We start from the raw sequence: 24,874 nt of genomic DNA on the forward strand, positions 1-24,874 counted from the left end.
GAGAAAAAGAACCGGCTATCAGAAATTAACATGTGGTAGCTGAATTAATATAGTCCTCAACAAGGATGAAGTCAAGAACAACTCCGAAGAACAAAAAGGAAATTTCCCAAGAACAAAATGATAAATGATAGAAAGGTAGGAAAATGAGAGGAAGTCCAATATCTTACTAAGAGTTTAGAGGAAATAGAGAGCTGGAAATTGTCAAATACATAATTTTAAAAAGTCCCCAAACTAGAAAATGCTTCTGGATTGAAGGAGCCCATGAATTTCAAAACAATGGATGGAACCAAAGGCAGTGAAGACATCATGATATTTCAGAATGCCAGAAATTAAAGCAGGATCCTATAAGCTTTTACAGAGGAAAAAAACCCAAAGAGCTGAATCACAGAATGGCATCAGACTTCTTAATTGCAACACAGGGAGCTAGAAAGTGGCAGAAAAATGTCTTCTAAACTCTGAGGGAAAATGAGTTCAACTCAGAATTCTATAGCAAGCCGAATTATTGATCTAGTGTGAAAGTAGACTAAAGACATTTGCAGATATGGAAGGTCTCAACATTTCTCTTCTATGTACCTTTTCTCAGGAACCTACTAGTAGAGAATGTGTTCTATTAAAATGAGGAAATAAACCCAAAAAGAGGAAGACATGAAATCCAGGAAAAGGGACACTCCATCCAGGAGAAAAAAGCAGGAAGTTCCAAAAAGATGGCAAAAAAAAAAAAAAAATTTCCAAAAGGACAGCTTTGTTGTAGCCTAGAGCACAGGAAACAGAGATTCCTGAAGAAATATCTTAAGATGGTGGCTGGGGGAGAAGGGGGTCAAGAGAAAAGCAACAGAATTCTTGTTGGGTTTGAACACATACACAAATTTTTAGCTCTGTTAGAGATGTGGAGATAAGATGGTATTATAGGAGAATTGTGGGTCTCCAAATTCATATGTTGAAGCCCTAATCTCTGGTGTCTCTGAATGTGACTGTATTTGGAAATAGGGCTTTTACAGAGGTGATTAAGGTAAAATGAGGCTGTTAGTGTGGAGCCCAATCCAATACAACTGGTGTCTTTGTAAGAGGACACTAGGAGACCAATGTGCCCGTGCACAGAAGAAAGATCATGCGAACACATAGTGGAAGGCAGCCAGCTACAAGTCAAGGAGAAAGGCCTCACAAGAAACCCAACCTATCGACACCTTGATTACAACTATTAGAAAATTAATTTCTGTTGTTTAAGTCACCTAATCTATGATATTTTGTCATGGCAGTCCAAGCACACTTACATAGATAAATGGGCATATAGATAGGTATGTAGAAATAAAGGTGTGTATATAAAAAACTATACAAATGGAAAAATGAGGCAATCACTAACTCCAGGAAAAACCAGAAAGGTGTACAAAAGATGAAATGTAATCATCACACAGTAGGTAACTCAGCAGTGAATAATATTTTCATAGTCATAATAATATAAAAATTGAATATCAATTTAATTTTATTGAAGGCAGAAGGAGGGGAAGTATGTGGGTGTACATTCACATGCTCGTCCATGCACATGTGCTAAGAGAACTAAGTCTTCTTCCATAGGAGTAAGTCAGTAGTTAATGTCTATGACTGAAAAATCCAGAAACTGATAAGCACATTATTTAAAAATATGGAGATAAATTTCAGAAAGAAAAGCTAAAGTAATTTAAAAGTTGTTCCCACTGAAGAGCGGGGATGGCATAGGAAGCAAACTATCGCTTTTTTATCTTTATGTTGTTAACTAGTACCAGAATTACTTGGATGGAAATCAAGTTCTAATTCATAAAAAGAGGGAAGGAGCTGATGCTTCACACAGTCCTCAAGGAACTTACCGGCATGCAAAGGCACAAAGGACTCTGGAAGAGAAAGAGGTGAGTTTGTACTAGGGTTCCTTCTCAGAGGCGCTTCCTGGGGAAGTGAGCCCTGGGCAAGTTGATTTCAGGATGGATGTAGAAATGCAGAGGTGACGAAAGGGACATTCTCTGCGTCACGTTGGGTCCCAATGTCTTTCTGACCCTCTAATAACCTCTTGTTCCTCTGAGCCCTACCATAATCTATGACTCTTGCATTATGTGCAGTGGGTGGCCAGAACACCTTGAATTTCATCTTCGTCCACAGGTGTCACCATCCTGTCCATAAAAGTCCCGCACCACCATGCCATCGCTAACCCCTCAGCCTGCTTCATTTTCTCTGCAGCTCTCACTTCGCATTGTAATGGATACCTATTGTTTCTCTCCCTGGTGGGATGTCGTATCAATGAGGACAGAATTTTGCCTGTTTTTTCTCATGGTTGCCTCCACAGAGCCTAGGAGAGTGTTGGCTCAGAGAAATATTTGATGTCTATTTATTGAATAAATGAATGATGAAACAGCTTTATCCCCTCAGCCAGCCTTCCCAGGAAAATACATAGACTTTGTCCTCTTGCACACAGGGCTGAGAATACACATTTCTTATAAAGTCACGTGTTGCCCGTTAGCCCAGAACAAAATGTTTCACCTGTTGAGTCCTCAGTTTCCCCATCTGTACAATGAGCCCTTCTTCCCTCCCAGAAACATGGTACCAATGGCAATCGGAAGCTCCCCTTTTCTCCCTTCAGCCTCCCCCTTGGAGACAAGACATAAATTGCCTCACAGGTCCTCCTCCGTGCCCACTATGCCACTCCACAGGGGACTAATGTTGATATTCCACCCCTGCCTCCTCCGTACATTTCTGGATCTCCACGATCTCACTGGGATAGAGCTCCACCTGCAGGCGCCCGTCAGCCTTGTTCCTGTCCAGCCAGCGGTTGGCGGGGAAGGTGTACTGCTTGCCTTGGCGGGGCACGCGGATCTGCACACTGCCCAGGAACCAGCTGGCACGCCTGCCCACACCGTTGTGCCCGATCACCAGCCGGTTGATCTGGAAGGAAACCCACGCTGGAGGTGAGCAAGGAGCTGGTACCCAGAAACCTCCGTGTCTCCATCCCTATCTTCCCAAACACCTGCACAAACTGCTCTCCTCAACCCTGCCTCTAGTTCCTCAGCAGAGGGAGGTTAAGCAGGTGGAGGCTGGGTCCTGCCCCTGTCCACCATCAGCCAGCAGGCATGCCAGGGCACCACCTCCCCTGCCTGGAGTCTGTTACCTCCTCTTTAGTACAGCTCACCTCCTGGGGAAGCTGAGAAGCAAGTGGAGGAACAGGTGTGGCATGAACTTTGAAAGCTCCAGTATATATTTAGTAATGTTAGGTGGGGTACTTCATATGCACTTTATAATAGCATGGTGGTTTCGTAAGAAAGCAAACATTCACAATGTTAGTCACCTGCATCTAGTATCCATGTTATTGATGTGCCTTTGTTTTGTTTTAAACAACACACTGTTTATTTATTTCTGCAATTCTTCTTTGACACATCCATCTTATAGGTGACAGAATATCTGGACAAGCTCTCAGGGTAGTGTTTTCCTGTGTCCAATTCCTCTTCTCCCTCTTGAAACTGGGGAACATTTTTCCCTTTCCAATAATACTCAGTAGTTCACTTGTTTTGCTATTTTGCATTGGATCATCTTTGCCCACAAGCAACATAGATAATCACATAGATGACCAGGTTACCCTCCCTATGATGCTTGGGTCTTCAATGTTCAAACTGCTTTCATGTCTTTTTTGAAATGTTGATCACTGGGTGAATATAACATCAGATAGAATCACCAGATAGCCTTCGAAATCCCTTCCAACCCCCCAGATTCTCTCTGCGATGGTTTGCGGGGGCAATGTCGGCTATGAGTCTGGTGCCAAAACCCTGTCAGCCCTGATCTCCCTGTTTTGAGTACTAAGAGTCTCTTTGCAGCTGGTAATGGAAATGGTCATAACTCAGTGCATGTAGCAGGGTCCCCTGGAATGGTTGAAAGGCAACCAGCTACGCCTACAAACAAGCCTGAGAGCCTTTGGGTGCACGCTGAGGGACAAGGATGGAGAGCTTCCTTGTCTTTCTGTGGTGCTGGGACTTTGACAGTCCTGGGGAGTGACAGCTAGAAGAGTAAAGACAGGGACAGGTGTCTTCTACCTGATAGGACAGGAAGCTCCTTAATGGCAGGGACTGTCTTTCAATTCCACACCCAGCACCTGACTTGGAGCAACCGTTACAGACATGAAGCACTACCCAAAAGCAGCCACTGTTGACTGAGCACTTACTGTATGTCTGTGGGTGTGATTTACACATGGTAGGGACGAGGAGGCCTTGGGCCTCAGAGCCAGGCAGTGGGCAACCAGAGCCCACACTCCCAGCCTCTTGGTCACACAGCCTGTTGAGGGAGTTTCAGAAACACAAAGAAGGGCCCAAGCGCCCCCCGCCCCGCCCCCCTTCCTCAGACATGCAGTTATTTTCTGGCTGCTGCCAGAAAGGAACAGCATTTTACTCCACAATTATTAATTCAGTTTAAAATGTAAATATATTTCAATTGAAAAAGTCTTGATTGAAGCTCATTACCATCAAGATATACATGACTGACAGGAGATCTTTCCCCGGAGTGCATTTTGTTGGAGCACCTGAAATAGGGCGAGGCTTCCCAGGGGAAGGGGCAGGAAGGTTGAGGTCACAGATGGGAAGCTTGTGGCTGTCTGAATTTCTACAAGCGACACCCTGAGAGGCCAGGTGGTAACATGAAGCCCAGCCCAAATATTTCTAGAAATGTTTCCAACCTCAGGCCCAGGGGGTTAGACCCATGCTTCTGCTGATGAAGAGCACAGACCCCTGGCAGCAGGGCCACCTGGGGCTGTGATGGAGAGAGACTCTCAGGTCCCCTCAATCTAAGACAGAATCTCTCAGGTATGGCTTAAGAGTATGCACAGAAACAAGCTTCTTGGCCATAACCTGGATGCACAATCAAGTTTGTGTTCTCCCTCTCCTCTTTCCTTCCCCCTCTCTAGTGCCTGGAACCTAAGTACATGGTCCTGGCTATAGAGGTAAAGGAAAAGTTGGGTCTACAGGCCACTACGTATATGCATTCCATTCCCAAAGAGACTCTGAAGTCTTAACCACTGATCACATATCTTTTGATGCCCTAGGTCATAGCTGAAAAAAAACATACCTCATTAACCCCCGCGTGGGCATTTTTTTTCTTCAAAATAAGTTCACCCATGTGTACATGAGCACGTGGTGTGTATGTGTATGTGTGTGTAAACCTCTTAGGTAGGATAGGTAGTAAACGAAGGCAGGGAGGAGGAGGGAGACATGTCTCACCCATTGACTCAGCAGTTCTGAGGCCAGTTTGATAAGGCTGCCAGGCATTCTGTCTATGACAAGCAGGGACAGCACAGGAAGAGGAGGGTCCTGAGACTGTGCTGGGAAAGGGAGCCTCTGTAGCAATCTCACTAACTGAGATGAATGGCCTTTACTAACTGAGAAGGAAAGCCATTGTAGCTGCAGCTTATTCCCAAGGTTTAGAAGGGGAAGACGGAGAGGTACCTGGGGGCTGACTAAAGTATGTAACCCCTGAACCCCAATAGTCAGAGCACTCAAATGAGCCGAGCGCCCACTTGTGGCCTTGGCTCGAGCGTATAGAACGAACTTACTAACAACTTTATTTCCTCTATACGCGGGGCATTCAGACTAGCCAGGTGCCTGCTTGCAGCTTTGTGCTCCTATGTGTTTCATGAATAAACCTGCTCTCTCATTTCCACTATATGTGTTGTCTCTCATTTGAATTCATCTTTTGTGAGCAAGGCAAGAACCGAGCAACAAGCTCAGGGTTGGGGGGAGGTCCCCTGACTCTGGTCTATCCCCAGTAACCCGTGTGTGTGTGTTATACGTATATATGTATAATATATACGTGTGTGTGTGTGTGTGTGTGTGTGTGTATGCAGGGGAATGGGTGAGATGACGCTACATGGTCCTGGGAAGGAGACTTACAGTTCCAATGTTCAGGGTCTCAAGGGTAAACTCGTCCACCCGGCCACGTTGAAAATAGTCTTTCAGGTTGTTGTCAGAGACAAGAAGGTCTTGCTTGATGGTGTCATACTTATCCCCATAGAGCTTGATGTAGACTGTGGAATCTGTGCTGGCCCCAGGGAGGTCCCCTGTCTTCAAGCTGATGTGGTAACGGTAATCTGAACAGTCCGAGGCAGGAGGAAGGAAGCGGGTGGGGTTAGTGCAGGGATAGTGGGAAGCAGCATAGAGGGTCGTCCGCAAGCAGGGGTGGACTCTTGCTCTCTCTGAGTAGCCCTGTGACTTGGGACAGGGCTCCCTTCATCCCCATAGAGTGGCCTCATCTACAACATTGGAATTCTAATACCTGCTCAACCTGCCCCACAAAGTGTGGACGTGCTAAGAACAGGAGAGCATGCAACACCAAAATGTAAGAGACAAAGAATTTAAAGCAATGTCTCATCTGGAGGATGAGGAATCTGCAGCAAAGGGAGCGTTGACCTTTGCCAACAGTATTTAGTACATTATATACACAGTATTATTGCTAAGTATTCTGACTTCAGCTTTATAAGTGAGGATTAGGAGCCCCAGAAGCTTATGTGTTTGGCTCAATATGTCAACTGTTGGTCAGTAGCTGGCCAGGAGTGAAGTCCTCATGGGGACCTAAAAGCCTCCTGTTCTTAAGTGGGACTGTATGCTGATGTCACTCAATTTCATCACCCAGAAAGATTTGCATCATCTGTGCACAAAGAAGGACAAAACATCTAGGAAAAGGAGAACATTTTTACCTTCAGCATTATTGCTTTTGTTACCCTAATCAATGGAGGTCCCTGTGTGTTCAGGGCGCCACACCCAAGACCATCAGGAGTCTGTGTGCACAGTGCAGCCAGCGGGGGGGGGGGGGGGGGGGGAGTGGGACTTCCAGATCCTCCCTCAGAGCCTCTTCCTCTCCCCCGACCCCAGCACTGCCTCTGTGGGATACAGGAAGGAGCACTGCTTTCTCCAGAGTTTGCTTCTGTGTGGCCAAGGGAGGGGTCTGTCTCCCCCAGGGTCCAGCCATCACCTGGTCACCAAGACAACTTACTCTTCAGGGTTGCGTTGCTGTCACTGGGCAGCAGCTCTCGGACCAACTGCCCATCATCCTTATTTTTGTCCAACCACCTGGTGGGCAGATGAGGGGTTGTTAGCTCTTTGAGTGGTGCAGGCAGACAACCAACCATCACTCGATTTGTGCACAGTCACCAGGGAGGCCAGCGCTTTGAATCAGGCAAAAGAAAATGGTTCCACTATGTAGGGGGCCGCTTTGAGTGGTATGGGGGACTGTAGTCCCATGCAAGCTGGGGCCTGGGAGAGGACCCGTAAGACTTGGCCGGAACACTGGTAATGCGGTTGAAAGGCAGGACTCGATAATAACTTTGAGGACCCCCCGGGGGAATCAGGCCTAGAAGTAAATTACACTCCTTGAAGCAGGCTTTGTTTCTCCCTCAAGCTCTGCTAATCTTATACCAGATAAACAGCTCAAGGCTGGGAAAGAAATTTACAAAATTCCTGACCCTGACCCAAATCCCACCTGGCACATATTTGTCCATCTCAGATCCAAGTAATTTTGTGTGCTCCTGCCATTGTCTTCTTTAAATATCACCTATTCTCTGTAAGTTTGAATTACTGATGTAATTAGATTACCTATCCATTCCTGCTACTTATCCCCTGCTTGTACCCCTCTCAATAAAAGCCATGGAGCATGGGAGCTTGGAGCATTCTCCTTTGGAGAGAATCACCTTCCCCTTTCCTTGACAGGTAAATGGTGTCTGGAATGACTCATTCTTCCATCCACGGTGAACCGGAGGACTTTGCGGGCCGGAGTTCCCCATACCACTAGAGCTCAGAGCAAATGATCCCAACCCAGCCTGGGGAGGGAGGACTGCCCTGACTGAGGAGGTAGCACTTGGCTGAGACTGGATGGGTGGCAGGAGTTAACCAGGGGAAGGGGAGGCACAGTCCAGAAGGAACAACATAGGTGAGCTAAGTTGAACGAAGGCCAATGTGGATGGAATGCAGTGAGTAAAGAGTAGGTGCTGCCAAATGAGCCTGGAGTGGTGGAAGGGTCACTCAATGTGGGCCTTGGCATTCACGGTAAAAGAGTTTGTCCTAAATGCCATGAACACCTGGGACATCGCTATCATCAAAACAATCTCCTTTCTTTCCTAAGAGCCCACCTTGTCCGTGGCACTGTGCTAAGAACTCTTGGATGGCAAGAAGACAGAGGAGGTACACTAAGATAAATAAGACATGGGCCAGCCCTTAGAGGGCCTGTGGTCTGGTTAAGAAGACAGGATAGACTGGCCAAGGCACTGAAGACCAAGATAAGGATAGACATTAGATCAAAGTGCAAGAGGAATTTAGAGAAAGAAGAAAGGTTCATGGTAAAAGGGTTTTGATCTGACTCCTCAAGGATGAGTGAGATTTGCCATCAAGAGGGAGCTGGTGTAGACCATGCAGGAATGGGGTTGGATAGCTGTGACTCATCCATCTGTCACAGTGGGTCACAGACCCAGCTCTTTGCTGGTCTTCTGCCAGCAAAGGCATTGGATGAGTTCACCTGGAAAACACCCTTCCCACTGAGCAGAGAGACCCCGCCTGAGAAATCAGTCATGCAAGCACAGGCTGATTTGGCCTCGGTGCTCAAGGTCTGTGATCGGGGGTGATAGCAGTGGGAGAGACACCCTTACTGTGTTCCAGGGCAATGAGGAAACAGAAACCGAGATACCTGAGTTTTGACCAAGTGCCTCCCCATTTGCCTATGCCTTGGTGCTTGTCTTTGCAGCCTACCGCTGTTATAGTCCTGAGAGAGGGGCAATTCCCAGGCCATAGGAGTACCGAAGGGAGGCCAGGCATGGCCTCCTCTCCCGCCCCCTTGACATGGAGCCCAGGCTTCCCTAAACTGCAGTCCTCTCTGCCTATGCGCTGCCCCCTCCCCAGGGTCAACGTGAGGAGCACTGTGGCTGGGCTGTTCCTTCTCTCCTTCCCTCCCCCGCTCCCTCCCCCAGCACATGACCTTACATTTGCAAGGCCCTTGTTGTCAGCTGGCTGTTAGCGAGCATTAAAATGTTAGCTGGCAACCAGTTGTTACACTTCCCATGGGCTTTGGTGCTGTGAATCTAGAACACTGAAAAACATTTGCCATTCCAAACCGTGAAGATCTAGCTGGGGAATTCTAGGCCTTGATGACAGCACCAAAGAAGAAGAGAGAGACATTTGGGAGCGGAAAGCTGCTGGCCAGAGCCCCTCAAATCAACCCATTGGGAGCTCCCCCTCTGCCTGTCCTGCTGAGGTCACTCTGGCATCTCCCACAGACATGGGGACTGCAGAGGAGAAGGTTATGAAGCAGCCCTGGACTCACATGTCCAGGGATGGAAAGGATGGAAGGTCAGCCAGACCCCAGCTGCAGGGAAATCCCACCTCTCTCCAATTTCTCCACCACCTGTTCTCCCCCAGGTTGTCTCCAGCAGTAAAAGGAAACCATGGCCTGTCATTTCAGTTTCCACCGAAATACTTGCAGGGTATTAATAGATATTTCCAAATATAACCTTTTCTTTCAGCTTCAAACACTTCAGCCCAGTTTCAGAGATGTTGCTAAATGGATAAGCCAGCCTCCTGGTGGTTTTATGACCCTTTCCTTGGGCTGGCACAAGCGTGCAAGTATGCATGTGTCTGCAGGCACACACGAACACACACCTGCCACAGCTAAAACACTCACCGCTCCCTGATGCTGGCAGGACTATTTTGATAAATTGGCTGCTTTGTCCCCCTCTCTCAGGCAGTTAAAATAACAGGTCAGGTGAAAAAGAAGCAACGTGTGAGCTTAGGCTCTACCTCCAGGCTCTTCAAATTCCTCCGGGGTCCTGAGTCAGCAAATGCCGTCACCACATGCCTCAGCAAGATATGAGAGTCCATTTTCTAAAATATGCATGCAGTGTTAGGGGGAAGGGAGAGCTCTTGAGTGTTTGGGAGGCCTCAGCTCCCATCCTGCCCTGCAGTCAACATCATCAGCATCACCTTCAGCAGATTTGACCCCTTTCAAAGTGCAACCCCGTTTCACTCTCGTCATCACCATAAGACACAGAAGACCAGAGGAGTTAAGAGGCTTTCCCAAAGTCACACAGCAGGTAGGTGGCTAGATTCCTGTCCCAAGCGCCCCCGCACCAAGCACGAGGCAGTGTGGACACAACAACTTTGTCCTCATCCCCTCTCCAGGGGCCCCACCCCTTTCTGACCTGTCCCAGGGCTTGGTCCTCACCATTTTCGTTATCCACTGTCTTCTGAAAGGGTCCTGTCCATTTCTCTGGTTTTACATTTTATCTCCAATCTCTAGTTTCCTGAATTTATTTCTCAAGGCTGACTGCCTACTCATCTCACAGGCATCTCAAACCCAACGCACCTCACCTAGATCTCCAGAGTCCAGGCCAAGCCCCCCAACCCTTCCTGTCCCAGGCTCCCCTGTTCAGTGGAGTGCATGACACCTACCCACTTACCAAAGGCATAGACCTGGGTCGCCCAGTTCCTCTCTCTCCCTCTCCCTGGCAAGTCCTATGAACTCTACCTCCAGAACCCATCTCCTGTGAAGCTCCTTTTCCCACCTTCACTGGCCCCACCAAGGGCCAAGCTGCCATGTTATGGGTTGAATTGCACCCGCCCCCAAAATACATTGAAGTCTTAACCCCCAGTACCTCAGGATGGGGCCTTATTTGGAAACAGTTTCTTTACAGAGGTAATCAAGTTAGAATGTGGGCCTTAGGCCAGGTCCTAACCAAAAATGAAGGGCCAGTCTAAGAAGGAGAGATTCGGACAGAGAGAGAGATGTGCAGAGAGGGGAGACAATGTGAAGAGACACAGGGAGAAGACAGCCACCTACAAGCCAAGAACACCTGGGGCTACTGGAAGCTGGAAGAGAGGCCCAGAGCAGAACCTGTTCAGAGCTCCTTCAGACAGAGCAGGGCACTGCCAGCAGCTAGGCTTCCAGAGCAGTGAGACAGCAGTTCTGTTCTTTGGGACACCCAGTTTGTGGTACGCTGTTACCGTAGCCCCAGCAAAACCATACAGACTATTACAGACCCTCAACGCCTCTCCTGGTCTCCCTGTTTCCTCGATGAGCCCACAACAGCCTGTCCTCCACCCAGAAACCTCCGGGGAGTTCTTCAAATGGAAAATCCCCACCAATCCTAGCCAATGCTGTCCACCTCTGACGTCACCTGGGGGCCCTTCCCTTTGCCCACCTGCTTTGGTCTGACTGGAGTTCTAGAACCTTCAAGCTCCTTCCGGACACTCTTCTTTTTGTCCCTCAGGGTGTCAGCCAAGATGTCCCCTCCACAGGCACACCTCAGCTACCATCTCTGTCTCTAACCCACCCGTCTAACCCACTCAGGGTGGCCCCGCCCATCAGCCTTCACTGCCATTGTGCACTCCCTTCATCCTTTTCCCATAGTTTGTAAATTGTGGGTTGTGTGTTTTTTTTTTTTTTAATTCAGTTGCTCAGCTTAGTTTAATTTGTTTTAGGCTATAAACTTCATGAGACTAGGAAGCCAGTGTATAGTAAGTGCTTCATAAGATCTCTTTAGTGGACGGGAATAAAACAATGAACGCTGTTTCATCCAGCATCCCAGCCTCCAGGTCCAGCAGAGGGCAGACTCCTCAGTGACTGATTTGAAGAAAGCCCAGAACTTTCCCATCCCATCCTTCCTCTAGCTCCTTCTCCACGGATGAGGACACCCCTCAACAACCCCCTCAGCCCCATGACAAACACCACTCCTCCCTTCTCCTCACCTTCCATCCACACTCTGGTTTTCCTTTCAGGCCCAAGTCCAGGACCACCTCTTCCTGGAAGCCTTCCCTGTTCTCCTCAACCCTTACTCTGAGCCTCTTTCTATCTGTTCCACTTACTTGAAACAACCTGCATCATTACTTATCTTTCTAATGGAATCCCATGTAAAACTAACAGTGGCTACACTTTGAAGTTCTAGAGACCTTTGTGATGGACACAGAAGTGTCACATGGGATCATCCCAGTAGCCCTCCAGGCTGGGAAACTGCTCTACCTGGGCTCATGGGGTGGGAAGCAATTCAGCTGCAGCAAATGTGTATCCGCGCGTACACCTGGGTGTGTTTGTGTGCATGGATGGAGAAAGAGTAATGCGTCCACAGCTGGGCTGGTGGGCTCCCACCCACTCCAAGGAGGGCTGTCTCAGTGCAGCCCCATCAGGGAGCCTGGGCCAGTCCTAGTCGGTGAGCTCGGACACACAGCACTTGGTCCATATGTGCAGAACACAGCCTGCACCCAGGACTCGGCAGGGGCCAGTGGTCCTAAGTCTCAAATTAAGCATTCTGCGTACACCTCCCAGACACTGCTACAGGTGAATGTGGGTGGCCACCTTGACAGCGCACACACACATGCACACACACAAACATGAATATTGCTCCTCATTTTTAAAATGTCTCTGTCAGGAGCTTCTAGAAGTCAGTAGGAGCCCAAACTGGCTAGGAAATAAATCCAAATACTTAAGGGAAAAAAGAAAAGAAAAGAAACTTTACCTCAGTAGTAAGCTGGGGAAAGAAAGTGAAAACAAAATAAGGTATCTTGAAAGATATCAGCAGTGAAGAGATGTGGTTGGAAGACTTTCCAAATTTAAAACAAAAAACAAAAGACACCTTTGATTAGAAAGTTTGATTCAGTAGGTAACTAACTCTCTGAGGTCACTCTCAGTTCAATTCTGAAATTGCCACATTTTATCATGAAAAAAAATGCTGACGTTTTGGAGCTTAAATACACACAGCAGCACTACACAGGGACCCTGGGATGCCACCTGCAACGTGGGGCTGGGCCCAAGCACCGCCAGCAGGGCCACCTCTGTTTTGCACCAACTACATCCTCACGCCAGTATCTTGCTGCCTGGTCCTGGCGGTAGGACTGGGTCTTCCCAAAAGCAGGGCCTATGACCTCGGCTGGGGAAAACTAAAGCAAGCGAGACTCGCGTACCTGAGACATGGGTACTCCACGTTGTCACTCTCAGGCTGTCCCTCCTCTCTCACCAGCACCCGGTCCAGGAACCAGCCGCTGCTTCCACCTATGCCGTCATGTCTGATTCTCACCCGCCGCACCTTCCGCATGGTGACGGACTCAATGGTGAACTCGTCGGCCTTCAAAGGGCAGGACAACAAGGCCAGTTGAACAGTGGCTCCCCTGAGACCCAGACACCACGGGGACACCCAGGCCCAGAAATCAGCAAAGCCGGGGCCCCAGTTTCTCCCATTAGTGAACCATGAGATGTCAAGATCCCAACAACTAAGATCTGTATATTTTGGATAAACAGTGACTGTTCCTTAAGAGCCCATAAAAGACAGATCCCTCTGGAGGAAGAACTTGTTCAGCTGTTAGAAGGCACTAACCACTTGCTGTGAATTAATTCCTTGCCTAATCACCTCAGGCTCCCTGCTATAGGAGGACACTCATGCCCCTTCGAGGAGGGGAATGATTAGAACTGGTTGAGGAGAGGGGACCACTGGTCTTGCAAATTTCACAAGTTCTGCTTGCCAGTGAGGCAGCAGAAATGCAGGAGGGGCTAGAGAGGTGCCAAGTCTAGGTGAGCACACTGGGGGCCTCCAGGGACAGGAACACGGAGGGTGGGACTGAAGGACAAAGGAGTCAGAAGATATAAGAGGCAAAGAACAGAAAAGAGTGGAGAGAGACCTATACCCACATTCTAGGCCTGCCCTGCCCTTGACAGGAAGAGAGCAGCAGAGGAAGGAGGGACAGAGGCTTATGTGACAACAGCCTCCAAGTTCCCTTCACCTGGCAAGCAGCCTTGAGCCTCACATTATTGCAATGACTCTTTACTGTACACCTACTGTGTGCTGTGGGCCAGGTCTGCTGGTGAGCCAGTGCAGCCGCCATCCCTAATCCTCACAATAGCCAGCCACAGACAGGCACCCCTCCCCACATTTTAAAAATGAGAAAACTTATTTCAAGTAATAGTGGTCCATGCACCTTATTTGTTGAATAAGCCTTATTTTCCCCATTGATTTGAAATATCAATTTAATCATATATTACTTCGTAAGACAGATATACATGTTTGTTTCTGGGATGCTCATTTTGTTTCATTGATCTACTTGATTATTTCTGTGCTGGTGTCATGTTTTAAGTGCTGAGACTTTATAAGGGATTTAAATTTTTTAATATTTTATAATAGATTTTGACATTAAAAAATAAAGTCAATCTGCATTTAAAAAAAAAAAGAAAGAAGGAACTCCTACCTTTTGCAACATCATGGATGGAACTAGAGAATATTATGCTAAGTGAAATAAGCTAGCAGGTGAAAGAAAAATACCATATGATCTCCCTATAAGTGGAATCTATTCAACAAAATAAACTAACGAACAAAATAAACCACAGGCAGGGAAACATGGAGCAGACTGAAAGTGACCAGAGGGAAAGAGGTAGGAGGACAACGGTGGAAAGAAGAAGGGACTAAACAAAGAACATGTATGAATGACCCATGGACATGGACAACAGGGTGGGAATTGACCGTGGCAGGGGGTGCGGGGGGTGGGATGGGTGGGGAGGACAAAGGGGGAAAATTTGAGACAACTCTAATAGAATAAACGTGATTTAAGAAAATAAATAAATAAATAGAAAGGTGACTTAAAAAAAAAAAGCAAAAAAAAAAGGGGGGGAAACTGGGGCTCAGGGGAATGGAATGATTGGCCCCAGTCTGGGTTTGCCCCTGAGCTTCTGCCCCCGCTGCCTCACCCGGCCTCCCAGTGAACCCATTCAATAGCTAAGAAAACAGTGGGGAATGCCAAGTAGATTTGCAATGAGGTGAGGAGCGAAACCCAGTTCTTGCACCCCATATTTAGTGTCTGTCCCAGTTTCTTTATCACAAAGGGGAAACCAAAAAGGTGCCCCCAGTGGTTGTGGCTAGTGGAGGATGCGGAGCTCCCATGTTGGCCCTCAGAGGCCACAGCTTTGCACCCGCCTGTGTCCTCCAGTCTACAGCTGGGGTATCCAGCTTCCTCCCCTGCCTGCCCACCCACCAGGGAAGACATGTGTTGTTCTACCTCCCCAGTGTCCTCCTGCTCTGCTTGCTTCTCAAAGCTCAGGGGTGTGGAGGGGACCAAGACCCCTCCAGGGTGGCTCTCCAGCTCCCAGCTGGACAGTCCTGGGAGCCCAGTGGGTGTCGGGCATGCTAGTTCCCCGTTCTACTCACCCGGAGAAAGCTTCTCTAATGGCTGAGTACCAGCCGTCAGCTCCACTTCACAGAGCGGGGAAGGGCAGGGAGTGGGCATGCGCTGGCGATGGGGCGGGGGGGGCGTGGCGCATTGCTGCAACTTACATTGCCTTTCAAAAACATCTCGGCGTTATTCCTGCAGTTGAACAGCAGCCGCTCTCCCGTGTCCCCCACGTCGCCATAAAGGCAGAGATAGACGTTGGCATCCGTTCCTGCATTTTGAAGCTCCCCTGTGCATACAGTCACACGGTACCGGGCCACTGGCAAGCAGAGAGAGGGACATGACTGGCTGACAGTGCCCTGTCCCCCACCTCTAAGCATGGCCTCCTTCTCTCCCCCCAGCTCTCATGTGGGCTGACCTTGCTCCTTCCCCAGCTACCCAAATCCCATCTCATACCAACCAAGGCCCTACAAATCTGCACATCTCTTCTCCCAGACAGACCAGAAGTTCCCAGGTCTAGCCCATCATCAGAATCCCCTGGGAAATATGCAAGTTCCAGTCCTTGAGCCTTGAGCCCCACTCCAGACGTCGCAAGTCTTAGTTTCCGTTGGTGGGACCCCTAAAAATGCACTGTTTACAAGCTTTCCCAGGGGACCAGAGATGTCAGTGTTTGGGAACCACAGGTCTAATTCAAACATTTTGGCATTTGATTCCATCCAACCAAGTACATCTGTTTGCCTTAGGTTGTTCTCCAGTTCTTGCATGTCCTGTCTCCTCAAGTAAAATAGCTGTACTTTGTGAACCAGAACTAAGCCTCCCCTTCTCTTCAGAACTCTCTGGTACTAAGGACATGCCAGGAAGACAAGGAGAGCAAAAGGGCACAAAATGCAGGCACTGTGGGATGGAGAGCCATTTCTTTCTATGTTGAAAATGTACTGTGAGGTAGACCTGCATCACTGCACATCACAACCTTACTTTTCGGTTAAAATAAACTGGAAAGTGAAATTCATTCATTCACTCACTCATTCACTTATTTGCCCCTTATCTGTTTGCAGAAGCCTAGTAGGTGTGAAGCACCATAGTAAGTATAAGAATTCAGCAGTGAGCAAGACAGACAGACCCCTGTTGGAAGAGTGGAGAGGAGAGATGGACAATAAAATCATAAACAAATTGTGAACAAGAAAATTTCTGAGTTACATCTATAACAAAGATCAAATAATGGAAGTGATGCCACAGAGTGCAAAGGAAGTGAAAATGCCTTAGAGGTGCAGAAAAGCTTGGTGCAAGGAAGTAACGTTTGAACTTAATGTTTAAATGGCAATGACATGAGTCAGTCACAGAAAGTTCTGAGAGGACAGAGTGCTAGTGAGTGCGAAGCCCCAATATTGGATGAGCAGCATGTGTTCCAGGAGCAGAGAAAAGGCTGGTCTGGCCAGAGCAGAGGGAGAATGGGATGAGATGAGGCCCAGAGGTGGACAGGGGCTAGACATGTCATGTGTGAAAGGTCAAGATAAGAAGTGTGGCTTCCTTGGTTTGTTTGTTTGTTTGTTGTAACAGGAAGCCACTAGAGGGATTTAAGCCAGGTAGTAACTTGATCTGATCTATGTTTTAAAGAGCACCTGGCTGCCACGTGGAAAGTTGACCATAGGGGTGAATCAGAGAGGCCAGTTAGCAGAATAATTACAGTGGTCCAGAAAAGAAAGGAGAGTGTCTAGGACTAGGAATAGGGTGAAGATGGAGATAAATTGGTAGATTGGAGATACATGTTTGAGGTAGAGCTAAGAGTACTCGGTGGTGGCCTGGATAGGTGTTTGAGGGAAAGGGAGGAATCAGAGAAGGCTCCTAGGTTTGCCAACTTGGGCAAAAAGTTAAACCAAGCTACCATAGAGCCAGTAATTCCACTCAGAGGCATACATCCAAGAGAATTGGAAACACACACACACATGAACATGTACATGAATGGTTGTGGCAGCATTATTCACAATAGAGGAAAAGTGGAAATAACCCAAATGTCCGTCAACAGTTGAAAGTGGTATATCTATACAATGAAATATTATTCAACAATAAAGAGAAATGAAATACTGACACATGCTACAATGTGAATGGACTTTGAAAACATGCCAAGTGAAAGTAACCAGACACAAAAGTTACATATTATCTGATTCCATTTATATGAAATGCCCAGAATAGGCAAATCTATAGAGACAAAAAATAGATTACTGGTTGTCAGAGACAGGAGTGAGCTGGGGGAATGTGTGTGACTACGAAGGCGAATAGGGTTTCTTTTAGGAGGCAATGACAATGTTCTGTAATTTGATAGTGCTGATGGGTACATGATTCTTTCAATATACTAAAAGTCACTGAATTGAGTACTTAAATGGGTGAATTACATTGTACACATATTACACCTCAATAAAGCTGTAATTTATTTATTTATTTTAAGTCTTCACCAGAAGACATTTTTTCATTGCTTTTAGAGAGAGAGGAAGGGAGAGAGGGTTTAGAGAGAAGGGAAGGGAGGGAGAAAGAGAAGGAGAAAAACATCCATTTCAAAGAGACACATCAATTGGTTGTCTTTGTAGGCGCCCCAACTGGAGACCAAACCCGCAACCCAGGCACATGCCCTGATTGGGAATTGAACCTGCAAACTTTAGCTTTGCAGGATGACATCCAACCAACTGAGCCACATCAGCCAGGGCAGCTGCAGTTTTTAAAAATGGACACCATTCTTTGGCAGTCCATTGAAAATGGAGATAAAGTATGTCCAGAATGAGACAAATCATCAGAAAGTTTAATTCAACATACAAACCATTTTTTTCCAGTAATATACTCACTTTTATTGGGAGATACAAAGACAGCTGAAAAGAAATTTGACCATTAAACATGCGGGTCTATGAAGATGCAGTGTCTGTAGCAAAAGTACTTGTCAGAAGAAAAGGCAAAGAGTGACAGTAAGAGGGATGAACAGCATTAACTGGAGTGAAACATGGAAACACGAAAGGGAAAGGAGGACATCAGCATCGCTTCTGTCTTAATTTTGATGAAAGTCAGTTGTGCCTTTTTAGATGGAACTTTTCAGCGATTCCCAGAAGCAAACTGATGAGGGAATTTAGAAATCCCTTTGCCTCGGAATGCCAGCCCTCTTCCTTCCAGCCCTCGAATGTTCATTTGGTTGGAAGTTCTCAGGGCTCCTGATCCTCTCTATGGGTCCCTCCCAGCTCACCAGCCACTGAGGTCCCAAGCTCCTTCCTGGCAAGAAGTCTGTGGACAGTTGAAAATAATTACATTGTTAGCCATCAGCAGTAAGAGACTTTAAACAGATGGGTAAGTACCAGAGACCTTTGTACTTTAATTTAAAAATTACAGCTCAGCCTGATTAACAAGAAGCTATGACTTTCAGACTCCACAGTCTCTTGCCTACTCATCAGTGCCGTGGGGTCACTTCTGCTGGGTGTGCATGGAGAGCGCTGAGCTCATGGATTCTACCATCTCACGTGGCTCCTGAGGGACAGGCAAGGTGGAAATAAACTGTGAGCCCGTGCATGTTTGTCCACATCTCCCTGTCTGCGTTCATTGGTTCAAAGCTCCCTGGCTCTCAGGAGCATTAATTAGCATGCTTCTGGCATTAATTGCTTTTTTTGACTGGCCCTTATTTTTCTAGTAAACAAGAAACACACAATTTCAAACTTAGAGACTTGGTTTTAAATTGGTTTTTACTAATTTTACATGAGTCCAAGGCCTCCCTTAAGGGGTTCCCAGGAAGACTGCACATTATTCCTTATACCCTGGTATCCACTGGGGGAGTGGGATGTTTCCACCAGCTCCATGTACTGTTTCAAAGACACATCCAGACCAGCCAAGAAGCTCTGAGTTCCTGCAGAGGTGAGTGAGGACAGGAGTGTGTTCCAAGCATAAGAGAAATGTTTGTGGATCAGAAAGAGCAGCTGAGAGAAAGAAATCCAAAATGGTATGAGTCTCCAAACTGCTAAGGAGCCCCCGAAGGCATCAAATACAGCCGCCAATTCCCCACCCAAAGACCTAGCTCCGATGTCCCTTCATCTGCAAAGTTTCTCGTAACATGGTGGCTGGGACATGAATCTCACCACTGTGTTTCCACAGCATTCATTCACCAAACCCTGCGACATATTTCTTGAATTTATTTTTTCCTCTCTAGTCTATCTGGTCCCAGCCCAATTTCAGGATCTCTTTTTCTCTCCCCTGCATGACTGCTTACAGGTTTGCCCCTAAAATCCATCCTCCATGCCCCTCCATGTGGGCCAGCTGCTGAGAGACCAAGAGAAATGTGGAGGAAAAGGGGTTGGAAGGAGTTCAAGGGCGAAGTGGATGTCATCAAGGTCATGGGGATGCTGGGAGGGTAGGATCTTGAGATAGAGGCAGGGGCAGGGAGTTCAGAGAAGGGAGAGCTTTGTAGGGTGATCCTGGGTGAAGGACTGGGGAGTGGCCGGGTCACTGGGAGGGAGGTGGAGGTCGACCCAGAGGGTGAGGACCAGGATGTGGATGAAAGAAGCAGGACAAAGGACCTAAAGTTTTGATAAGCATGCAAATTAATCCATGTGCTTGATAAAAACAGATCGCCAGGCATAGCCTTCAGGGAGTCTGATCACATATCTGGAGGTGGGCCTAGGAAACACTCCAGGCAATTTTGATATATGGTGGGCCCTTGAACACACTTTGAGAGATGCTAGCTGTTATAGGCCAGCTGAAATGCGTTCCCCTCCAACTTCATATGCTGGAGTCCTAACCCCCAGTACCTCAGAATGTGACTGTATTTGGAATGTAGGGCCTTAAAAGGGTAATTAAAACAAAGTGATACGTGTGGGCCCTAATCCAATAGAACTGTTAACCTCATAAGAAGAGAGAGAGAGAGACCCCAGGTGCACAGGCACCCAGAGGAAAGACCATGTGAGGGGAGAGCGAGATGGCAGCCATCTGCAAGGCAAGGAGCGGGGCCTCAGAAGAAACCAAACCTGCCACCACCTTGAGTTTGGCCTTCCAGCCTCCAGGACTGTGAGGAAATAATGTCTGTTGTTTAAACCCTCACAGCCTGTGGTATTTTGTTATGGCAGCCTGAGCAAATTTACATGCCATCTTAGAACAGTGGCAGGAGTTGGGGACCTCGAGAATGACCAAGGGACACATTACACCGGCTTCAGCAAAACAGGGAAGTGACCAGGGGCCAACAACTGATGGAACTGAGCTAGGGCAGAGGCAACATTATAAGACAGTCTGAGCCTCGAGTCTGAAAACGCGGAGAGAGTCAGGAGCATGCCCCTCACCCTGCCGCTGACCCCAGAGTATGTGAGGAGAGGAAAGAGGGTTTGGGGGGCAGCAGAGTCATCCTTTGGTCAGGTATGGAGGAGGTAAAGGTGAAGAACATTCTGATCATTCGAAATCTACATGGCAGATTTCTCTCTAGGAAAAAAAAAAACTCACTAAAATGACAATATATAGATTCTTTAGAAGTTTTAACCAAACAAAAATGGTTTTACCAATAAGGCTAGGGAGAGGGGCAAACACAGACAACAGCAATACAGTTTTGGAAGCCAGAGCACAGCTAGAAAAGCGGCTGATGCCACTCAGCACAGCGGTTCCTCCCAGCAGCATGGACACCACCTAGAAATTCATTAGATGAACAGACTCCTGGGTCCCACCCAGGCCCACTGACACAGACGCTCTTCCAGTGAGGCCCAGCACTCGGTGTTTTAAGCAGCCCTTTGCTGATACTGCATGCTGAAGTCTGAGGATCCCTGACTTAACAGATCAGAGAGAATTCATCAGAGTTGTCAGTTGCAAATTCTGAGAGGCGATCCCACAGAGAGGCGCAGGGGTGACAGCACCAGGCAACTGGGAATGGAGATGAGGAGCTAAAATCATGAGAACAGGTTAGAAGGGTTTAGAAAGCAGTTAGGTTCCAAGACCCCCTCCCCAGTTGTTTATATCTGTGCGCTCAATTCTGGCACACAAAGGGGACAGGTCTGGTAAGAGCGGATGTATTTTAGATTTGGTGGGATACATATTATAGAAAGTCCCAGTATGGGGCAGATTCATGTTATTCACAGAGAGAAAAGTGCCTTGTTTCTAAGAAAATACTACTGAATGGGAAAAGGCGGGGTATAGTCACTGAGTCAGGAGACAAGAGACCTATTCTCTAACTCTGTCTCTAACTAACCAAGAAGCAGGGCAAGAATTTCCTCAGTTTCCTTATCTGCATCAGGCTCTTTTAAGGGCCCTTGAACACAAATATTCTATAGCCATCTACATTAATTAAAAATGAAGAAGATCCATAAAATAGTGCTAACTGCAAACATTGCCTAATTAGACTAACAGACTGGCTGATCTCTTTTTAGATACTTGCTGTTTAGGGTTTCTATGTTTTCTTGTATTTATCTCTATTCAAGTCATTCCAACAAATACATACACAGCTTCTACTGATGTGTAAATGCCTGAGAAGTGACACTATAAAAGTATTTATAAGGGTTACTAGAACTGAGAGACATAGTTGTCTATGTATTCTTAACTCTTTATAAGTCTGTGACATTACTACTAAGCAAATTAACAACCACCACGAGGATAACAAATAGGTTAATTTTATTAAGTGCCAATTCTGATGGATTGCTAATGTCTGCTTCGAGGGCTTTTTGAGAGCTCTGAGGCTCGTTTCAGACTCAATGGCAGAGAATCTGTGATCGCTCAGCAATGCCTGCCAAGGAAAAGGACAGGACATGTGCTATGTATTTGCCAACACTCTGCTACTGTAACCTAGAGGCAAAGTGATCTCCCTTTACCCTCGGAAAGTGGACACTGGACTCCAGATTAAGACCTTCGCCCCTCTCTTACTAGCCTTATCTAGAAATAGAGGACCTATCAGGAGCTGCCAAGCAGAGCTACCAGATCCAGTCTTCCATTTTGGGGAGCATCTCATGAATAATTTGAAGAGGGTGTTTTCTTTAATTTCAGCGATGCTTTAGAAAAATATTATTCAGTGTAGATTCTTCTCATTCCCTCATACCCGACCTGAAGGCCCACGAATCTCCCCTCCACCCCCCACACGCATCATCATAGAGCTCCAGCATCCTGCCTTGCAAATGGCTCCTTCAAGACGGTCTTGAGGCTGGACCTCTGAACCCACCCTGGCATTCACAGGGAGCCTGATGGCGCACAGTGGACAAGACTATCAGCTCACAGGCCAGACCCCCATTGGCACACCAAGCAGATGTCCCACTGCCTGCCCCAGGATGGAGAGCGGGGGAGAACTTACTGCCCATTATCCTCCGCACGGTGGTGCCCTCTGCAGTCATCTCCCTCACGATCTCATTGTCATCCTCAAAGGCATCCAGCCAGCGGTTGCAGTTGAAGTTATACTTGTCCTTGGTCAGAGTGTTCATCAAGGTCATCTGGAATGAAGTCCTGGGGTGAGCAAGCGGGTGTACAAGGGATGTTCCTCTGTGCCCTGTGGTCCTCATTCTGCTATCTAATCTCAAGGAGGCCAAGGCCATTCCCTGGGGACGATTCTTATGGAAGGTAGATTGCCAGATTAACACTTACCCTTCTGGCCGCCCAAGACCCATATTTGCCTAGCAGCCGGGTGCTGGAGCAGATGTAAGTCAAGGCTGAACACCGGAGCCTTTTCTTAGTCTACTTTGGAAGTCCTCTCTCCGTCAGGATGTCCTGTGTCCAGATTCATGTCTCACCTAACCTTTTCCCACCCTCACTCCAAACAGATAATAAGCAAACTTACATGAGAGGTTCATTAGGAAGGGACCATTCTGGCTCCTCTCCCAACCCCCGCCCCACCCCCAAGATGGTGCATCTCACCTTTTCCAGGTGCCATCCAGAGCCAGGAACCCTTCTGTCATGCCATGCACGAACCTTGTAAAATCTTCCGAGATCTGGGAGCTCAAGCTATGGTGAGAAATAACAAGGTTTGAGTGGGCATAACCACGTGAAACATGTTTATCTTCATAGCTGACCCTCTGGCAGGGGGACACCCACTTTTGGCTGTTTCTTTAGCCACGAGGATGGGTTTGCTTCAAGCCACCATCGCATACTGCCTCCTCTCATGCCCTAGTAACCGGTGCCATGTGAAGGCAGGAGAGCCATGTAGACCTAGGGTTCAGTCTGAGCTGGTGATAGTGAACAAAAATAACTGACCCACAGTAGGATCCAGACTAAAGAAAATCTTCCAAGCAGTAAACTTCCAGTTACAAAATTCATATGGCAGCCCTACAGATTAGTAAAAGCCCACAGCCCCAGAGCACTGCTGGGCATTGAAACAGACAGAAAGATCAATACAGCAGCCATGCCCTTTCCCTAGGGGCTGGCAGTCTAGCCAGGAAGACAAATACAGAAAAAAGCGATGAACAGAGCAGTACAATAGAGGCACCAGTGGGGTGCTCTGGGAAGCGAGAGGCCAATTACAGATTATTCTCACCTAAAGGTCAGAGCCGCACTTCCATTGGCAAAACAAGTCTTGCTCTAGTTATATAGATACTGGGAATTTAAAGCTGAATTTCTTTTAAAATGTTCTGAAATTTGCACTTTCCCTTAGACTTGCTCCTCACTCTTTAACTCAGCTCATATTGGGCAGTTTGACACTGTGTTCAGGGCCTCTGGGCTTCAGTGATTCCCCAAGTGGCCAGGCTCCCAGATGCTCACAACCGTTCCATACCTGCCTCTTCACCCAGGCATGGTTCTGGACTATCATGATTCAGATGAAGGACCAGAGGTAAACCACATCCCAGTTACTACATTACCTATAGATCAAATTTGGCAATACTCCTAGGGACCTAAAATCTCCATTGTACCTTTTTGTTTTTAAGTGTCCTCTACCCCTGGCTCAGAAAACTAGAATCCCATGACAGATATCTCTTGTGCCCCTTCCTCCCTCCCACCCTGTCACACTTCTCTCTTACCCTAAACTTCTCAATTATGCCCGGTCTTAACCACCTGTTGTTGGGGTTCAGGAGAATCTCATCTGTCCGTCCCTTCTTCCCATAAAGCTGGATGTAGATGGGAGAGTTGGTACCAGCTTTTCTCAAGTCAGTCGTCCAGACCCACAGGGACCAAGCGATTTCTGCAGGGGAAGAGGAGCAAATCAAAGATGATCAGGACTGAATCTGAGGTGAGTCCCACTCTCAGAAGCCCAGTATAACAAGTGCCAGTGTCAGGAAGCCAAGGATCCTCTGCTATTTGAAAGAGGCACCTAATGTTCCTTTCAATGGAGAAAGCATATCAGTGTGTTGTATATGGGGAGAAGAGTTGACTCCACCCACCCTATGTCCAGTGCATTCAGAATTCACTGTCTTCAGCCATTCAGTTGAACATCTAGCCCTTTGTGACAGCTTATTCAACTGAAGTGTCAGCCTTGGTGCTAGGTGAATAGCCTCAACCTTGGAGAACTAAGCTCTCTGGGGGGTGCTTTCTCTTCCTTTCAGAGGAGCACTGAGAAGCAGGAGAGGACCCCCTTAAAGCTCTTGCCCAATGGTCTGACATCCTGGCCTTTCCTGGCCCTGTCTGGGAGGCTGCCAGGCTCTGGACCCCCTCCACCTACTTTTCTGCCTCTTCTTCCTGAGAGACACCATCTCGTAGAGCTGCCTCTCGATCAGCCCATCCATCTTCTTCTCATCCAGCCAGTTGCTGCAAGGGAAGGTCTGCTGGATGCCGGTGAAGGGGCACAGAATCACCACCTGGGGGGAGCACACCACGAGTCTCTGGCAGCAGGCCCCCTG

At 47.6% G+C, this 24,874-nt stretch overlaps 1 protein-coding gene across 2 annotated transcripts in view; it reads right to left on the bottom strand.

Annotated features, from left to right (window-relative positions):
• LOXHD1 (lipoxygenase homology PLAT domains 1) overlaps positions 1-24,874 on the bottom strand; it is a 134,170-nt gene that overhangs the window by 62,410 nt on the left and 46,886 nt on the right. For both annotated transcript variants that reach the window (XM_054583861.1, XM_054583860.1), the window contains exons 9-17: positions 24,697-24,832; positions 24,059-24,219; positions 22,962-23,048; positions 22,405-22,540; positions 15,290-15,444; positions 12,936-13,096; positions 6,991-7,067; positions 5,892-6,088; positions 2,715-2,907 (exon numbers count right to left, since the gene is read on the bottom strand). In XM_054583861.1, the coding sequence (XP_054439836.1) occupies positions 2,715-2,907; positions 5,892-6,088; positions 6,991-7,067; positions 12,936-13,096; positions 15,290-15,444; positions 22,405-22,540; positions 22,962-23,048; positions 24,059-24,219; positions 24,697-24,832 (1,303 nt within the window). The remainder of the gene's footprint in view (positions 1-2,714; positions 2,908-5,891; positions 6,089-6,990; positions 7,068-12,935; positions 13,097-15,289; positions 15,445-22,404; positions 22,541-22,961; positions 23,049-24,058; positions 24,220-24,696; positions 24,833-24,874) is intronic.

Source organism: Pteronotus mesoamericanus, unplaced genomic scaffold (assembly GCF_021234165.1).
Source record: "Pteronotus mesoamericanus isolate MK-2021 breed Mesoamerican mustached bat unplaced genomic scaffold, CSHL_Meso_final contig_74, whole genome shotgun sequence".
Lineage (NCBI taxonomy): Eukaryota > Metazoa > Chordata > Mammalia > Chiroptera > Mormoopidae > Pteronotus > Pteronotus mesoamericanus.